Below are 18,455 nucleotides of genomic sequence, written 5' to 3'. Positions count from 1 at the left end.
TTTTATGGAGCTCATGTGACAGGGAAGGAGCCTGCAGGTTTGGTTTTGAACCCCTTGACCAAGTAAGAGCTTCAGTAAAAGCTGAATTTGAAGCAGGCTCTATTTTTATTGCATCTAATCCTTTTACCCGGCTTGCTGGCTCCAAGAAGCGTTTCATAGTCCAGCTGAGGGGAGATGAGGTCTCTCCTTGTTTGGCCTTCACACTAGGAGATGGACTTTTTTGCACAGCTCCTGTTAAACACAAATTAGTTAGATGCCAAAAATTAAAGTTGCAGTCCATATAATCAAACAGGCTTCCCATTAGTTTTCTGAGCTGGTGGCTGCATTTAATCCCATTTACTTAGTATCTAAATTGCTTTCCTAGAGTGAGATTTATTCAGCATTTCACAAGTTCTCCCTCAGATCAGATGGAATGTTACACTAGCCAGGCCCAGGGCAGTGCTATGAACAAGAGAGGAGCAGGAGATGGTCTTCCCCATCTGTTGGAGCATGCTGCTGACCAGGGGCAGCCTCAGAAGACAAATCAGCAGCCACTGACATGGTCAACTTGAAAGCAGATCTTAGCTGACACACATAAAAAGGGGATCATAACAAATCTAACATTTCCGTCACTCTGCCATTGCCAAAAGTTTGCTTTCATCTGTGAGACTTTGGGCAATGCTGGAGTTCGAACACATCACAGAGATGCCAGAGTACACATCTTGACATGACTTGAAAGATCAAAATGGTGCTAAAACATATAGTCCAGCATGGAACACCTGGACTTTTTCAAATGGTCAAAATACTTTTTGGAGTTTTTCTGCCATTAAGGTCAAGCATACATGGATGGAGTAGACCCCTCCTGCTCTTTCCCTCCTGGAACATTGTGGTTCCTCTCATCTTGAAAAAAGTTCAGAACCACCACCTCTTGATAGCCCTACCTTTAGGTCATGGCAGCCCAGTGAACAAAAGCAAGTTACATAAGCTGCAGAGCTGATCCATCTGAACTGGATGCTAAAATTTCTGCAGTGGACAGAGTGATGATACTCCCTACACTGTTCTGCTGTCTTGAGGGCTCTCAAAATAATAATGCTGGGGAACTTAAGAGCACGCCCTTAAATGCTCCTGCATCTGTGAGAGAACAGGCACTAGAGAAGACAATATGTTGCTACCTGTGACGTGAGAGGAGCTGGAGTCCTTGCTCTCTCGGTGGGTAGTACGTGCAATTGCTTCATCCATCTCCTGCTCTGAAACCTGAAGTGGGGTGGAAGACAAAGCTCAAACAGGGTACAAGAAATTACAAGAGTCTTACCACTTATCTCAAGTGTATGATGCATCAAATAATCCACTATTTTTAAAGATGCAATAAAGAAGACCTAGTTGAGTGCTCCTAAGCCCTTGTCCCCTGACTCAGACTCTCTCAATGCCACTTTCCTGCAAAAACCTGGAAGCAGAAGCCTGCCATCTGCAAGAAGACTGCTTCCAAGTGACACAAAATATAAACAAATAAAACAGTCCCAGACTTAAAGAAATCAAATGAAGCTATTAGAGCACAGTTCTAACTCAATTAAAAGCTGTCCATTGATTTGTTGAGAAAACGCGACTTTAAAATAGACAAAGACTGCTTTGTGCAAGCACACATCAGAAACTTAAGCTATTCTACACTTAACCCACCGGAAGAATACCAGACTTCCCATAATATTAGCTGTCTTTTCAATTTTCTTTTCCCCTTGCTTTTAAAAAGAAAACTTAAATCAGTAATTGGAAATTAATGTTTCTCTGGTTTAAGAATAAATACTGGTTTACCATATTTGCTAATTTAGCCCATAATTACTACCATACATTTAATTCTTATTACTGGAAAACATATGATTTTATACAGGAACAACTAGTCTGCAGGAATATATATTTAAGAACAGAAAGCAAATTAATTCTGTCAAAAATACTTTCTATGCACATTGATTTACATGAATTAAAATTCAGCATAAATAGAGACTACAGACTTGAGTCTTCCTGAACCATGAAGATTTGAGAGATTCTGAAGCAAACTCAGCAGTTTAAACAAAGCATAAATGCCATACTCAGAATAACAAGCAGAAAGAAAATTTTGTGGTATTTCTTTTGGAAGTACATGAAAACACCAAAGCAAACATACTCAGCAGCAAAATGTACTGCGGATCTTTTGTGTTATAAAACAAGAAATTAAGTATAAAAATGTTCGAAACAACATGAACCTTTGTAAAAACACATCTCTGTTTCCAGCCTGTGTCATGACCTTACAGCAAACCAAAAGTCCCTGAGCTTCTGGGGCACAGGGAGTTCCTGCAGAACACGGACCAGATCCTTAGACTATGCTCCATGGCGTTAACACAAACTTTTAGTAAAACATATCCCAAGAACTAAAATAGGTCCCAGGCACAACGCAGTGCATTTTTTAAGTTAACCAGAAATCCATGCTTCTGCAAACTCGGCCAGCTTTGATGTTTAGCATGCTTTCTGCTCAGGCAGTTCGAAATGGAAAGGGACAAGTTAATTCCTAACTCCAATCTGCATGCTGGCGTACTATTATAAGCAAATGAAAACAATAAAACGAAATACCCACACTTATTTATCGATCCCCCAGTGCTTTCAGAAAATGGGTGACAGTAACAACAATAAATATGGGTTCCTATAGGGATGCTCTTCCAGAGATCCAGCCATGAGAGCTTATGGATTCAATATTGCCAGGATTATGGATTCAGTACTGGAAAAATGCTTTAGGGTCTCTCCAGCTCAACTTTTAGCTTTTCATACATTTCTTGGCAAAGGATTTGTTGTCATCTTAAATATCACTTATGGAAAACGGTAATAGGAGCCACTTAATAGTTTCCCTCTGTTACTGAGTAATATCAAGCAATTAGCTTAACTCAGTTCATCCTTTCAGCAGACACCAGGTTAGGTCACTCATCAGCTTTCAAGACCCCACCACAACAAGAAGAGGGACAGATGAGAAAGGGCAGGCTCTACAGCACGGCATTTTTATTTCATGCTTCTTACAGACAATCCAAAAAGTCTGTAAGCCTTAATAATGCAATCACATTGAACCATTGTTTTGGTTCAGCACAGTACACAGACTCACCAGAAATACTGTTATCTTAGGCTATAAGCCCAGTTCTTACCCTCACCTCTTTCTTTCTAGCACCACAAGGCCTTCCAACAAAGATAATAAACTCTGGAAAGCAGGCCCCTGTTTGTTGACTGTATATTTGATTTAGCAGAAAATACACTATTAATTACAAAATAAGAAACCTGAGTTCTCCTAGATATGGCTTTCTTAAGGCCATTTGTAGTTATGAGTTCAAAAGTCAGAGCTTTCTGGACCCACTAATGCAAATATTTTTACAGCTTCATTCCTGTTTAAACAGGAAGGTTTCGTACACTCATGAAATTCTTTGAAATACTGAAATAAAAGAAGCTGTTATTCCCTATAGCTTGCCTAATAGGCTTTCATCTTCTATCATCAATTTTTAAAAAATGCTTGAGAACACTTACTTTATAAATACAGCCTTATTTCCAAAATGACCTTGCACGGATTCAGTAGCAGTGTGCTCCATATTCTCATGTTTTAATTCCTGAAGGAAAACTTTGATCTTTGGATAGATTTTACTTTATTACAGTTGATCAATTCAAGCTGTTGATACATATATTCCTGGCCATAAATTATATTCTACTCAAAGACAAATTAACTACAAAATAAGTTTTAGGAGGAAGAGGTCTTGTGCTGTATTTGTGTTGCTACTTCATCCAAGTACCAAGAAAGATGGGAACACTTCATTCAAGCAGTTCCAGGAAAATGCAACTGATCAGTGGGTGACTAAGTGAAAAGCACCAGGAACAGTCCAACATTGCTATGACTTACAAAACTGGGAAGCATCATTACAATTCTGACATCTTGCACAATACATGCCATAGCAAGAAAAAGCCATTTTCTTCATTTTTCGCTTTTCCGACAGCAAGACTCAAATTACAGTGCCAGATGAAAACAATCCAGATACACTTACTCATTTTCTCCTCACCTTTGGGTTAGGATGACGACTAATGATTAGGCTGACTGGTCCTGGTCCACACTCACTGAGGATTGCGTAGGCTTCGCTTAGCGCTGCGTGACGCAGGCTCACAGAATCCGCCTCCAGAATCTGGTCACCCCGGCTGCACAGAGACACAGAGTCACCTAATCACAGCCACCTTCCACGCAAAAAAACCTGTGCTTTCAACTGATGGCCAAGATTTTTCAAAGACATAAGTGTTCTGGAAAAGATGTGACTTTCAAAGAAGGTGCTGCTACCAGTGACGTGAATGGTTTAAGTCCTCTTGAGTTCACAATGGAGGCTCAGAGATCCCTTCTGCACTTACTGTCAGTGCAAAAAATCTCTATTGAATCAACCAAGAAAACTGCATTTGGATCAGGGTGAAAGCAAGCTTCAGTTCCAGTTCTGCATTCAGATATTTATTGAGCACAGAAGAGGAAAAATGGGATTAAGATGGGCTGTTCCTTCATGCCATACTGAATTACTTAGCAGAAACACTGATAAGAAATTCATTATTTAGATATGAGTTTATGAAATTACTCCAGGAAAAGATTGAGCCTGGTAAGCCTGTATATGTTAAAAATTATCACAGAGAACCCATTAAAAAGGAAAAAGAAAAAACAAAACAAAACTCTCCTGAAAGAAAAACACACTGTATGATTTAAAAGGGCATGTAGTGATATGACAAGGGAGTATAGCTTCAAACTGAAAGAGGGTAGGATTAGATCAGGTGTTAGGAAGAAATTCTTTACTGTGAGGGTGGAGAGGCACTGGAACAGGTTGCCCAGAGAAGCTCTGGAAGTGTTTGAGATCAGGATGGATGGAGCTTTGAGTAAGCAGACCTAGTGGAAGATCCCTGCCCATGGCAGGGGATTTGAAACAAGACGATCTTTAACATCTCTTCCAACCCAAACCATTTTATGATTCTATGATTGTTTAGCCCTGTTTTCTCAGTTTTGTAACTCTTGCTTATGGTGCTCAGACATCTGGAACTATTCAAAAGAAAATATCATCAACTAGGGATATCATTAAAGCATTCTCCATAATTCCTGAAACATTTGCTTTGAACAGACCCTCTCAAGGAATCTACTACTGCCAGCTTGTGTTGGGCTACTTGTGACAATGACACTGTGGTGTGTGACACTATGAGTACACACACCAAACGCAAAATAACAATTGCAATTCAGTAACCTGCACTTCTGGTACAGGCTGAGGAAAGTAAAGAGTGACTTATCAGCTGTGCAATCATTTCACTGCTCTGCCTATTCCTTTAGACTTGCACAAATGGAGTCACTTACACAGCCACACGACGGAGAGAGGGAGCTCAGATACAGAAGAGCTGGATTCAAACCTCCCCTGGCATTGCAAAGCCAACATTTGATTAACAATGTTTTCCAAAAATCAAAACCACCCTGTAAGTCTTGGCCTATGAAGCCATAAATCACTGATGGGACAACAGAAGCAAGGTCTCAAAGAAGCAAGCTAAAAATTTGGGAAGCATGCCTGGATATAATCAATCACATAAACCTAATAAACAATGCAGCTGTTACATACAGTCATAACCAGCACTGCAATGTTTTCCAAAGGGGCCTTCAAGAAAGCAAGTTACCATTAAATGCTGTCTCCTGTAGACATTTCTATATTATAGGAAGTTTCAAGGGTTTTGGCAGCAATGACACCATAAAATTATCTTCTCCCCTTATTCCAAGAAATCAAATTTCTATTGCAGTTTTCCTGGTGAGCCAGGAAACAGAAGGCACTCTCTTGCAAGGCATTTGCTCAGCCTCTCTGCACCAGTGCTCACATCACACACTCAAAAAGGATCACACAGTCCCAGCACCTCTTCAGCACAGTCTCCACTCTGGAGCCACGCTCCCAGCATCCACCAGCATTTATGGAGGAATGCAGAAAGTGGCAAGGCTTTCTCCAATGGTTTTCAAAAATGAAGCCTCCACAAGAGGAAAAGCAAGTTTTTGTCACTTAATCCAGTGTAGGCACAAGTGAATCCTGGGAATGACTGCTTCCTAGACACATCCCTTCTCCATGACAGAGTGCTGCTGGTCAGCCTGCAGCAATCCTACCAGACTGAGAGTAAGAGCCTGAGCCATGGGCACAGGCAGCAGCAGGAACATTTATCCCAGCTTTTCTGAGGAGAGTTTCATGTGACTGAGCTTTTAGCAGTGCTCTGCAAATTTCCTCCCAGTCTGGGGTCTCTGGCTGCAGCTCTCACAAAAAAGCATGAAGTTGCACTTCTTGCCGCTCCCCTTTTTCAAAGGGTGCTATTAGGCTCAGCTTTCTGTATAGAGAATTAAAAAAAAAAAAACCAACCAAACAACCCACACCTTAATGATTATGCTGTTTCCAGAACAAAGAATAATGTTTCCTGGGCATTTAATACTACTTTGGAATGTCTTAACATAAATGTTTTCTTTTTGATGAACTCTTAAGTATAAATTTCCTCCCTGCTACATGAACCAATAGGTGAAAATAAAATCTCAATCGATTTTATTGTAAAACCACTCTAGCATGTTTCTGCTTTAACCAACCTTAATCTGCCATCCATTTTAGCCACTGATCCTGGGGCCAGGCTGTGAATGTAAATCCCGGGTGAACTGTTTTCCAGTGTGAGACAACAGGCACCAATGCCGAGCCCGACCCCTGGCTCTGTGAAAAACAAGAGGCACAAAGAAACGTGGCAGATTGTAATCACAAAGGACACACAAGTGTTTGTGTTCCCACATACCATCTGAGTTCAGGACTTGTGTCATTGTTTCAGGGCTGGCCTTAGGTGCAGTCAGTCAGGAAGCTAAGACCAACAAGTGGAAATCAGGACTGAAAATAGCTGATCCTGGCTGTTTTCTGAGATAGATGTATCTCAGAAAATACTCTGTGCTCCGTGGGAAGCTCTTGGAAAGGCCTGATCTGGTCCAAGGCATAAAGGAGGAGAGGCAGCAATCCAATCAAGATGTCATCTAAAACTACTGCAGAAAACATGAGCACAGAAGATGCTACCAATTGTATTGCTCTCTTTTGTTAAATATCTGTATGGCATTCCTCAGCAAAGAAGCACAAAGGAAGATGAGGCATTATCTCTGGTTCAATGGTCACCTCTGTCCACTTTCACCTCTGCTTTCCTTCAGGTAACAACATCCCTGTTTTAGGGATCACTGGACATCTTACATTCTCTCTCAAAATTTTGAATCCAACCTTTAATATCACTGTATTATAAGTCTTAAAAATAGGCATCTTTGTCTACCACATATAACATATGCTTTAAGTTTATAATGAGCAATTATTAATGAGAGCAACCCTCATGGAGGAGTTCAAACAGATTATCGGGGAGCTTTTCAACACTGTTCAGCTTTGCCTTCCCTGGAGACGCTCTTTAAGAGAAAGGCACAGCCTCTTGGGCTGCCAGGAAGCTGATTTACATTTTGCCTGCTATCTCACAGCCCTCTTCTTTCAGCAGCATGGACACTCACTGCTACCCATAAGAGGCTTCTGATTCTGGGAAAGCAAAATGCAGGAAGGGGAACTCTTCAGAAGTTTTTGCATTAGAGGGTACTTTCCCCCCCTCATCCTGTGGTTCCATGTCAAATGGGCATACTTGGGTATACCAGGCATGGGAATCTCTAACCTATTCCCAAAAACTCCCCAAAGAAGCAGAGATTTGTTCTCCCGGCCCGTTTCGATGGACGCTCACCTTTATTGAGTGTCACATCCATGACGATCCTGTCCTTGGGGCCAGGTCCTTTGCGGCTGGAGGAGGAGCCCTCGGGCTCCTCGAGGCCGGGGACGGGTGTGGCGCCGCTGGCGCTGGGGGAGCTGGAGCGGCTCAGCAGGGTGGGGGTGACGCAGGGCGTGAGGCTGGGGCTGCGCAGCCGCGTGCGCACCGTCAGCGTCACCACGCCCTTCTTGAGTTGCTGCAGAGACAGCACAGAACCACCACCGTGAGGGGACCAACCTTTGTACACTTCTCACCAAACCTGCACACGGCAACTCGTGACAGCGCAGGAGTGTCAAGCTGAGGGTAGGAGGTGGCAATGAGTGAAGAGGAGCATGAAGCTCTTCAGTGCTATATCTGTGTTACCTTAAACCTCTGGATGGCCTCCTGATGGGTCAGTCCTTGCAGAGACTCTCCATTAACTTCCAGGATTTCATCCCCTGGTAAATAGATACAAAAAATGAGGTCAGTAATGTAAAGACTACAAAGATTTAAAACATCCTTCCTGAACATGAGGTAATCTACTACTATAAGGATTTCAGTTAACTATCCAATAAAAAGCCTTTTATTGTTCTCAATTTATTTCCACTTGTACTAATGTCTCTACAAGCTACTAGTGATGGATTACCAAAGTAAAAACTGTTCTCCAGCAGAGATTCTGAACTTGGCATTCCCATTCCCACAAACAAGCTACAAATGCTGTGGATTTTAACTGAAGTCTGAAAATTATTATGACATTAAGTCCAAAGGTACTATAAAATTGCCTTTCTTTTGTAAGCTTTAACAGGAGAAATGAGGAACTAAGTGAAACACTACAGCACATCACTTCAAAGCCTGTCCGAGAAAACGAACCTTGCATCCACGTGCAGAAAGCAAATGCCTTCCCTTACTAAATGCCTGCGGACAGAGAACCATGTAGTAGCCCACACGCTGTGACAACAAATGTCTTTTTCACCTCAAGGAACATGTCCTGTCAGATTTCTACCAGCTTCCAGGCTCTAGGTCTTACTACTTACATCCAGCTGAGCTATCTACCTTCATTTTATTAAAAAGAGAGTCAGCATGATCCAGATCCACTTCCTGCAATTTTACTTGCATCTGTGCAAAATGACATGGGGCAATACTGTCAGCTAAGTCTACCCCTCCTTTCCTAGCTTCAGTCAAGAAAAAAGAAATGAAGAATTTTCAAGCTATGAATAGCCTGCAAATGATTCCTGGGTTTAAGGGACAGCTGCTACTTATTGGCTTCCCACGGCAAGTGCACAACCTATGATGCAGGGATGCGAGCTTCCCTCTGGCAGCAAGTGTGAGAGTTGGCACCAAAAGCAGCCTCAAATACAACAAGTGTGATAAGACAGAAAGAGGGGAATGATGATATGAGGAGAGAAGTAACACAGGAGCAGCTTGAGAGAACTAACACAGGAGCAGCTTTCCATAGAAGCAAAGTAGCACAACCCCTGTAGAAGGGCTGTAAACCACCACTCTGAACTCATGGTCACTTTGTACTTTCAACACTAAAGAATCTGTCTGTCAGAATGCTGTGTCACAGCACTCAAGACCATGGTGCAGCACACACAGAGCAGGCTACGCATTCAGCTCAGATACTAAGATTGGAAAAGCAGTAATAAAATCTGGCTATATCTCCTTCTCTAACTAGAGTGATCTTACTGCCAATCCCATCTTTTTTTTTTTTTCCTTTGGTTATGATTCTTGTCCTGTCAGAATCATACCAGGAGGCTTAGAGAGTACAAGGGCTCAAAAGAGCCTCTCCAGACTCCATGTCCCTTTATATAATGCCTTCTCAGTCCAGCATCTTTAAGCTAGGTGCTGTTGGTTATCTATATTTTCCTGCTGTCACTGACCCCCTCCAACTTTGAGAGAGAATTGCAGCTTGCTGTTTGGGCAAATAACGTTCATGAAAGAGAAAGGGTAAAACAAAGCAGCCACCACTATTCTGTAGCTCCCCCTTCTCAATATGAAATACAGTCAGGTTAATTGCCATGAATGATCTTCCACAGGATGAACAAACAGGCAATTTTACATTTTCCATAGCCTCTTGCTGCTGGCCAGGTGCCTAAACATATCTGTACTTGAATTTTCCTCCTGGACTGAAATAATATCCCACTGTGGTTGTTTATGTGAGGTTGGATTCTCTCTACCATACCTTCTTTAAGCCTTCCATCAGCAGCCGCTGCTCCATTTGGGAATATAGTCTTCACAAAAATCCCCATGCGTCCACGAGCAGAATCCTGACCTCCCACAATGCTGAATCCAAGACCCTACAGAAAGAAGAGATTTGAAGTGATTTTCTCTTTTCCTACAGAAGAGAGGAAAAGACACACAGCTGGCTCCTTACTCTGTTATCATCTGTGTGAGAAAGTCTGCCAGGATTGTACAAGACAAGGGAAAGATGAAAACCTAAAATCTTCTGATGAATTGTTTGGCCAACTTACTCTCTCATCCCATTTCTCATTTACTTTCACTCCATTATCAACACACTCATCAGCCCAAAATATAGCAGCAGGCACCCTAAGCTGATATAGCAAAAACTCCGAGAATATTTTGTGTTTTGTCAAAACATGGGGTCAATAGATTTCCCATTTTAGAAACAGTAACAGATTCATTCTGAATTAACAGACAGTCAATTCCTAACCCCGAGACTTATATCCAGGATTAACTACACGTTTCTCTTATGTCACAGAACCTACATTTCCTCAGGAAGAAGAAAAGCTTCAGAACATGACATAAGGTCAGTGCTGCAATGTAAGGAATGTAGCTGAAAGGAGAATGGCATGTGGGGGCTACCACTCACATGTACATTTTTAATTATTCTGGAGACATATATCATGTTGTATTTAAATAAATCTAGATCAATAGACTCCCCAGGGCTCCATCCATTAGCTGTTACCCCTGCGCTACCCCAGCAGGCTATGGGACCATCTTACAAAGCTGACCTGAGAACTGATGAACACAGCAGAATGAACCTCTCCCCCTTCTGCTGAGTTATTTCCTACACAAATCGCTTCCTTGTTCCACAACCCTTTCCCATATTTCCCCTCTTGTCACTGCTGTTCATGCATTTTACAGAATAAAGAGAAAAGTCACCGACCAGGTGGACAAAGGATGTGGGGAACTGTTGTGCTTTAGTGATCTGAAGCCATGGACATTATTATTGCCTTGGGCAGCACTCTCCAGCTGAGGGCAAGCACCAAGTTCACAATCCAACACAATCAGATCTTTTGTTTTACTACATGAACAAAGAGGAGGCCACCACAAGTCTAGTAACTTACCAAGTCCAGTAACTTGGTACAACATTACTGATTTCTGGACAGGCAGCAACTTAGCTCCCTTGTGCAGAACAAAATAACTCTGGTAAGTGTTCAGCCCTGTGCAATTATCAACTGCAAATCAACCTGCAGAAGGCAGGAGGCTCCTGGCACTCCCATGCCTGGACACAGGAGGTCTCCCCACAGCTCCATGGGAGGGGTGGGAGAAATATATCTGCAAAGTACAGCAGTTCCTACACTAGCCCATGTTCCCAGACAAGCCTGCCACTACACAGCAGGAAACCACCCCTTGCAGATCTGGATGCAAACCTAAAGGCAAAGTCTTGGCTCCTCACCACCAACACTGAAACTCTGCAGAGAAATATTTCAAGTCCTAGGTCTGCACAGGGATAATAAACTGAGCACTATTGCACAAAATGTACAAGGTGCCATCCCTAACAGAGGAGATCATGAGGCAGATGGAAGGCACACAGAATAGCAGCTGCCTTAGGTGGTTCATGATCTCTAGGGTCTGCATTCTCCCAGCTGCTTACTAAAACCTTGGAGCTAAATGTAAAAAGGCAGGAGAGGGTGGCTTATCCCAGGGGGAGAAATAATCCAATTTAATGAGAAAAACAGAGTAAAAAAATAAGAGAAATGAAGAAATATTTGCTCATCATAAAAGACCCACAGCTCCTAAACCAAGGGAAGTTAAAGTAACTGTGCGCCAGTCTACCCATAGAAGTAACTATTTCTAACTCTTTTTCTAGCATAAAGCACAACAAGGAATTGGTTTTGCATTTGAGCTTGAAAGTCAAAACAAATCTTCTTAGTCCAAAACAAATCCATCTGATGACTTTGAAGACTATTTCACAAAAGGACATGCATATTTTTAGCATATTTAAATGACAGCTCCAATACTAGCGTGGATTTGATTAGGGAAAACAATGTATACCTGGGTTAATGCTTATCTATTTTTTCTTAGCATTCAGCCAGCTGGTATCTAGCAAGTGTGTAAACACATTATTGAGGGAGACAGGATGACTCTTTGACCCATGGAATTCAGTGCTCTCTGAGAAGCAGTCAGCCAGTAACCTGTCTTCAGGTTTAATGCTTAATTTGCAGTAATTTATTTTTTTTAAAAATGCATCCAGATTCCACAGAGGGAAAATATGCTTGTCCATAAATATACATGTGAACAGGTATTGTTCTGTAGTTGCACTGACTTTGCATAAACATATATATTTAGAGATCCATTATAAATATTTGATATCTCAGTAATGGCGAGATGCACCAAACCAGAATGAAAGCCACCCTGTGTCAAGTGGACAACACGAACATCGCATCCCCTGTATTTTGCAGGTGTTACTTTGGCACTTATGTTTGGAAATGGGATTTGTTTATCATTAGCACAATTACCAGCTACCTTGAGAGCAGCTGGAAGCACAGGAGATACCTCTCAAATGCCAGTTCTCACTACATGTGAGACACATGCAGAAATCCTCACCTTGCCTTGCCCTTTCATCAGGACGATGTTGGAAATGATGGACGGCTGGGTCAGTCTCCATGGAGATTCCACCTGGGCAGCACTGAAGGAACGGGTGGATTTCTTCACTATATGGTAGTCCTAACATCAACAAACAAGGATAATTGCTCTGATTGCTTGGCAAAGATACTGCAGATGTCATACTGGGAAAATTGCATGTGTCAGGGAAGAGGGATGCAGTATCTTAGAGATATATTCAGAGAAATGTTCAAGGGATGAAACCCCAGCTTACTACAATCAAAGTGAATCTTGCCACAGTAATTTTCCCACATTTCACACAGTAGAATCATTTTGAAATGTATCAGTCACAATTTAAATTAAAAGGATTAAAGATAACCTCATGATATAATCAAGTCCTTATTTGCTAAAAAAAAAAAAAAGAGAAAGGAAAGGAGAAGGAGAAGGCCTACATTATAAAATAAAATAAAAAGCATTAGGGATTTTTAAAATTTTTTTTAAGTCCTCAGATATCTAGAACTGCAACTCCTAAGACAAACAGCCTTAGGACCTTGGGGCCACAAGCAAGCAGTACTCTCCTTCACAAGACTCAAAGAAGCTCTTCACAGGTGGCCAACACATCCCAGGTTGGTGTCCATGCCTGGTTTCAGTCCCATGATGTACCTGTGTGATCCTGTTTCATGACCCTTACCCATTTCTATGAGCTTCAGGCAGATGCCACAGGACTGAGCGCCATGAGGTGCTCACAGCCAGCTCTGCCTTCCTGCTCACCTGTCTGGCTCCTGCTGACTCCAGCTGCTGGGGCAGAGAGTGCTTTCTTCCACCCCGGGAATATTTCACTGCTATTTCGTAATTTGATTCACCATTTTCCACCATCAGCTCATCGTCTTCTCCCACAGACTCCAAGCGGGATCCGGCACCTAAGAAAAACCACAGAAACACATCCTTCAACATCTGAGAGCTGCTTTAGCCTCTCTCACCAGCAGGCAATAACCACCTTCTGCAAATCCGAAATTAAAGTGCCTTAAAACAATACTATGCAGTTCCCAGCAAGGCAGTTGGAAACCAGTTTTGATCACACTCAACCAAGAACTTTTCCTGCTGTCATAGGTTTTCTGCAATCTTTCATTGATACTGAACTCATGGTATTAAGGAAAAGCAGAAGTTAATTGAGTCGGTAGCTCAGGGACAGGAAAGAAATTCATCTGTTCACACCCAATGGCACTTGCCAGTGCACTAAGCTCTCAGGCTTCATGTATTTAAAATTAAAAGACCTGACACTGCAGCAGTATTCATTTCTGGAGGTGTCATGTCACTTTGAGGGAATTTTTTTCTGGAATGGAAAAAGTAAAAATGTGCCAAAAAATGCTATTTTCTTTCCTTCTGGCAACAATTCTAGGTTTCTTCTGTAGATTTGTCTTAAAGAGAGGAGTGCAGAGTTCATGTAAGAAACAGAATTATTTGTCTTGAAGGACATCCTGTAATTAGCCACAGAGTACCCTACTCCTCGCAACAGGGCTCCTCCAATTCTCATTTTCTCCAAGGTCCCTGCAGAACCCCCAGTCACAGCAGTTCCCGCACATTTTTCCTTGTCATTTCCACACCACACAGGGAAAGGACATTAACCCCTATTGTACAGATGAAAACCCAAGACACAAGCCGAATTTGCACAAGCTGGATTTCATGACGAGGATTTCAGATTACTTTAAACCAGCCTTATGTTGTAGCTGCTACAGAGAGCAACAGCCCTGATTTCCTTTCATCCTCACTGTCTGTACCCCAGGAACAGGGAGTCATGGTCTGAGGTAGATGCACTGAAAATTTGCCCAGGAGAGCCCCAAACACATTTTCTGACACCTCCTTCCTGCCTGGAGGCTGTGTGAGCATTGCTGACAGTGCCAGGGAGGGATGGAGCACAGAGCTGGGGCAGCTGCGTTTTTTCACTCAGCATGAAAGCAATTCTGCTGATGCATCCATAGGCAGAATTGTGCCCACTAACCAGAGTGCAATTTCAACCTGCTCCCTGCTTTGGGATCTGAAATTGGAATCTCTGCTTTTCAACTCCCCTTCCCCTGGCACACAGGCTGCTGCTGCTGCACACAGACAGGATAGCAATCTTGGCAGGACCAGCATCCTGGCATTCTTTCATTCCCTGGCACCTACAACTAACCCTTTCCCATCAGCTCTCCCTCTCTTCAGGAGAACAGTTGTGATTCTGTATTTTCTGCCCATCTCCAAATGCATCTTCCTTTCTCATGCTGCAGTCCTGGCTGGCGGATGCTCCAGGCTCACCCACAGCCCAGGGGCATCAGCACTCACAGCAACAGGGTCTGGATTCCCAGCGACCACCAACTCACAGCCTCAGGAACCACAGGCAGAGGACCCCCCTGAGGTATCCTAAAAATACCTCAGTAAATGGAAATTAGGGTGAACACAGGAGGAAGGGAGCCTCAGAAAACATTAGGGTTAAGAACGTGATCAAGCTCTGCACACAGGTTACTGTTATGACGTGGGGACAAAGCAACAGAAAATCTGGGGATTGGTCACTGTAATTGGCATTTTGATCAGAGCACGCTGAAATATACAGACAATGCTAACAGTAAAAATAAAAAAAAAGGAAAGAAATGCACAAACAAACAAGACACTTCTAAAATTTGCATAATATTTCTGTTCCTACAATAGCTCAGCTCAGGAGGCAGAATGCAACTATCCTACAGATGGGATTTTTCTTCCAAAATAAACTAATATGATTTCAAAGAAATCCTATCTCACTTTTAGAAAGTTAAAATAAATACACTACAATAAAAAATCTACAATTGCTATCTTCTATCAGTACAGCTTTACCTTGAGATCGACTTCTGTATTTCAGTATGCCACTTGCCAGAGTTGAACTCTGATTGTTTCCTTTGGACACTTCTGCACAAGCTGGATCTTGAGACTTCTCAGTTTCCATCACCTAAAAGAAATTAAAAAAAAAAAAGTTCTTGTAAACCAGAGATGTTGATGACATTTTTTTCATTGTCCTTATGGGACAGAAAATTCCATTGCATGTCATCTTTGCTTCCAAAACATGTCATTGTATTAAGTATTTTCTGTAAGTAACTTTTTGTAATGCCTTCAGACATTATGGTCATGCATCCTCTGCAAGACACCACACTAATGCCTCCAGAATGCATCCAGCACTCTGTGGCACCTCACTTAGTTGCTTCTTTATGTATTTGAACAAAATTCTAGCTTTTATTTCCATTTGTCCTGCTCTGCAGGCTTCCAGAGACATCACATCTTTACAGAGAAAATTACTTTTAAAAAGCATTATTTTACTGTTAGTGTCTGCTGAGCACCAATGCAAAGCTTGAGGATGAAAAGCTTATTTAACAGAAAGTTATTACAGCTAAGCATTTTAAAAGCCTGGAAATGAGCAATTAAAGTTTACAGGTGGAATCACAACCCCACAACCCTGAGTAAATGCACCAGGACAGGAGGAGTCTCTTTACCGACGGTGTTTGCCCAGACGCCAAGTAACAAGGTAAGCAGCACGGCCACATGTCCTCTGCCTCCTGCTCTCCTGTGCTCAGGGAAAACCAGAGCTGCCCATGGGCAGGCTCTGCCCAGCCCCTGCATTTTGGAAGGTGCTGGTGAACTGCTGGAAGTCAGTTTTTAAAAAACCCCACCCAAGTAGCCAAACGCTTTCCTGTAAAAATAATTTCTGCTTCTGCTATTCAATCTTAAAAACATCAGTCTTTCCCACAACCTGCCTCCCATCCCCCAGTCCCTCTTCTACCCAAGCCAACAAAGCCAAAGTTTATCTTTTGTGCAAAGTCTAGACTTTGTGATTTTAGTTTGAACAGTAGAAACTTCAGGAAAACATAAAACTGGCAGAAACAGGAAGCTGGAATGGGAACTGCTTTTTATTCCTTCCCCTTCAACATGAACAGCTACATTTAATTTACACAGGGTTTGTACATCCTAGCTAGTAGTTGTTCATCATTCAAGGCACTGCAGCAACTACTTTAGAGTCCACTTCCAGCACCAAATGCTTTGCAGCTCACAGCTCCATGTAAATTTAGAACCATCCAAGTCATTCATCAGTCTGAAAAAAAACCAGCACTTGTGATTTGGTCACCCTGAAAAGGGCCTGATTCCAGAAGACATGTAAGACATCAGATTCAAAACCCCACCTAAGAAACCCAAACCATCAGCAATTAGACCTCAGCCAAAGTATCCCAAGTTCTCCTTCCAAGAGACTTCTGGGATACCCAGAAGACAGCAGAAGCACAAGGAAATGAGACAGGACCTCATGGATCTCACAAAGATACATTGCAATTTGCCATACAAGTGGGAACACTCTTTAAGAAGTGAGGGTGCCTCCCCTGTAGAAGGGTAGAAATTATTTGCACAGACACAAAAAATCACATGGTGATCTTACAGGTGTACAAATCAATTGCTGCACAGGGCCAGTGCTAACTCTGTGGTGGGAAAATACGTGAAGCACAGAGATGAAGAAAAACAATACGAATGTTTCCCTAAAGCAGCCAGTTTTGCTGGCATGCTTTGGGCATCCAACACATGGGGATGGGTCCAATCTGACTCTCTGGAGCTGAGCACAACACAGATCAAGTCTGGAGCTCTAGAGCCGTTTGGTTTTTGCAGTCTGCATGGATATGGGCAGCTGTAGCTGGTAAGACCACACAGCTCCCAGTCCAAAGCTGGACCACCTCCTCCAGCTCACAGGAGGGGAGAAAAAAAAAATACTTAGTTTGTAGTATTTTACAAAGAGATGCTGAAATCATCTCTGCCAGGGCCAATTTCCACCCAGAGCTCAGGCTCAAGAGTGATCTATTCAGCACATCTTATGCCTCTACTACATGGGGTTTGAGTTTGGTTTTTTGTTGATCGGGTTTTTCATTACTTTATTTTGACTGTGCCACAGGAGAAAAGTACCAGTGCATACATTTTCATCCAGTGGGGTGGGAAGAAAAACAGGACACAATTTCCACTTGTATTGAAACTGCACCTCAAGCCACCTTCCCCTCGTGGCAATCCTGGAGCCTGTGAGCCTACAGATAGCAAACCCCCAAACCCCATGTATGATCCACAGAAGGTCACATATGTGCAAACACCAATGCCAGGGAAAGCCTCAAGACATTCTCAACAGCTTCCTGAAATTACAGTTTATCCAACTAGGCTTCAGACTACAATTAGGAAGCAAAAACATGTAAATTATCTGTGTCATTAAAAACATTTAAATTATCTGTGTTTGGGTTTTCTTTTTTATTTTAGCAGAAGTATTTTTCTGACACTAATTATAAACACATAGGGGAAGATATTAACATTTGCAATGAAGCAGATATTCTTTAAGTTGTTGATCTTGCCTAATAAATCACCAGGAGTTTTATCCTATTCAGAAAACACTTAGAAATCTGATCTACAAAGCTTGCAAGAACTCCCCAAAGGCATGTGTCTGTAATTTTTGGCTCTCTCATAACCTAGACAAGAAGCAAAACCCAGCTCCACCTTATCCTTCTGGCCATGAACATATCGCTTTACCATCTTGAGGTAGCTGCCCAGATTTAAGCATGCCATTTTAATTTTCCTCACTTTCAAGGAAACGAAGCTTATTATTTCAGTCCTGTAGGTCTCTTATTAAACTAAACCAATAAATTCCTCCCAATGCTGTCCCAGTGCTAAGGACAAGGGGAGCTTTAACACGCACAGTAGTTTAAAGGGAGATCTAAAAATAGAGCCCATTTTGCCAGTTCATTAAGCAGCTCTGGGATCAAGTGACGGTGACATCTCAATTGATTTCGAAGGAAACTGCACTATCAGGGACACGCGGTCCTGGCACTGCACCAGAGCGAACAACTGCCCTCGGAGTCCTCGCCTCGGCAAAGCTCCAGCGTGACCAGGCGCTTAAT

The 18,455-nt window shown here is 42.3% G+C and overlaps 1 protein-coding gene across 2 annotated transcripts in view; it reads right to left on the bottom strand.

Annotated features, from left to right (window-relative positions):
- The window catches only part of PDZD2 (PDZ domain containing 2), a 138,062-nt gene that overhangs the window by 23,576 nt on the left and 96,031 nt on the right, over positions 1-18,455 (bottom strand). For both annotated transcript variants that reach the window (XM_059492293.1, XM_059492294.1), the window contains exons 6-15: positions 15,385-15,496; positions 13,312-13,460; positions 12,544-12,663; positions 9,935-10,049; positions 8,137-8,210; positions 7,750-7,969; positions 6,593-6,710; positions 4,035-4,167; positions 1,152-1,233; positions 128-231 (exon numbers count right to left, since the gene is read on the bottom strand). In XM_059492293.1, coding sequence (XP_059348276.1) covers positions 128-231; positions 1,152-1,233; positions 4,035-4,167; positions 6,593-6,710; positions 7,750-7,969; positions 8,137-8,210; positions 9,935-10,049; positions 12,544-12,663; positions 13,312-13,460; positions 15,385-15,496 — 1,227 coding nt within the window. The remainder of the gene's footprint in view (positions 1-127; positions 232-1,151; positions 1,234-4,034; positions 4,168-6,592; positions 6,711-7,749; positions 7,970-8,136; positions 8,211-9,934; positions 10,050-12,543; positions 12,664-13,311; positions 13,461-15,384; positions 15,497-18,455) is intronic.

The sequence above is a fragment of the Ammospiza nelsoni genome, chromosome Z, assembly GCF_027579445.1.
Source record: "Ammospiza nelsoni isolate bAmmNel1 chromosome Z, bAmmNel1.pri, whole genome shotgun sequence".
Lineage (NCBI taxonomy): Eukaryota > Metazoa > Chordata > Aves > Passeriformes > Passerellidae > Ammospiza > Ammospiza nelsoni.
This window is presented reverse-complemented; position numbering and strand designations above follow the sequence as displayed.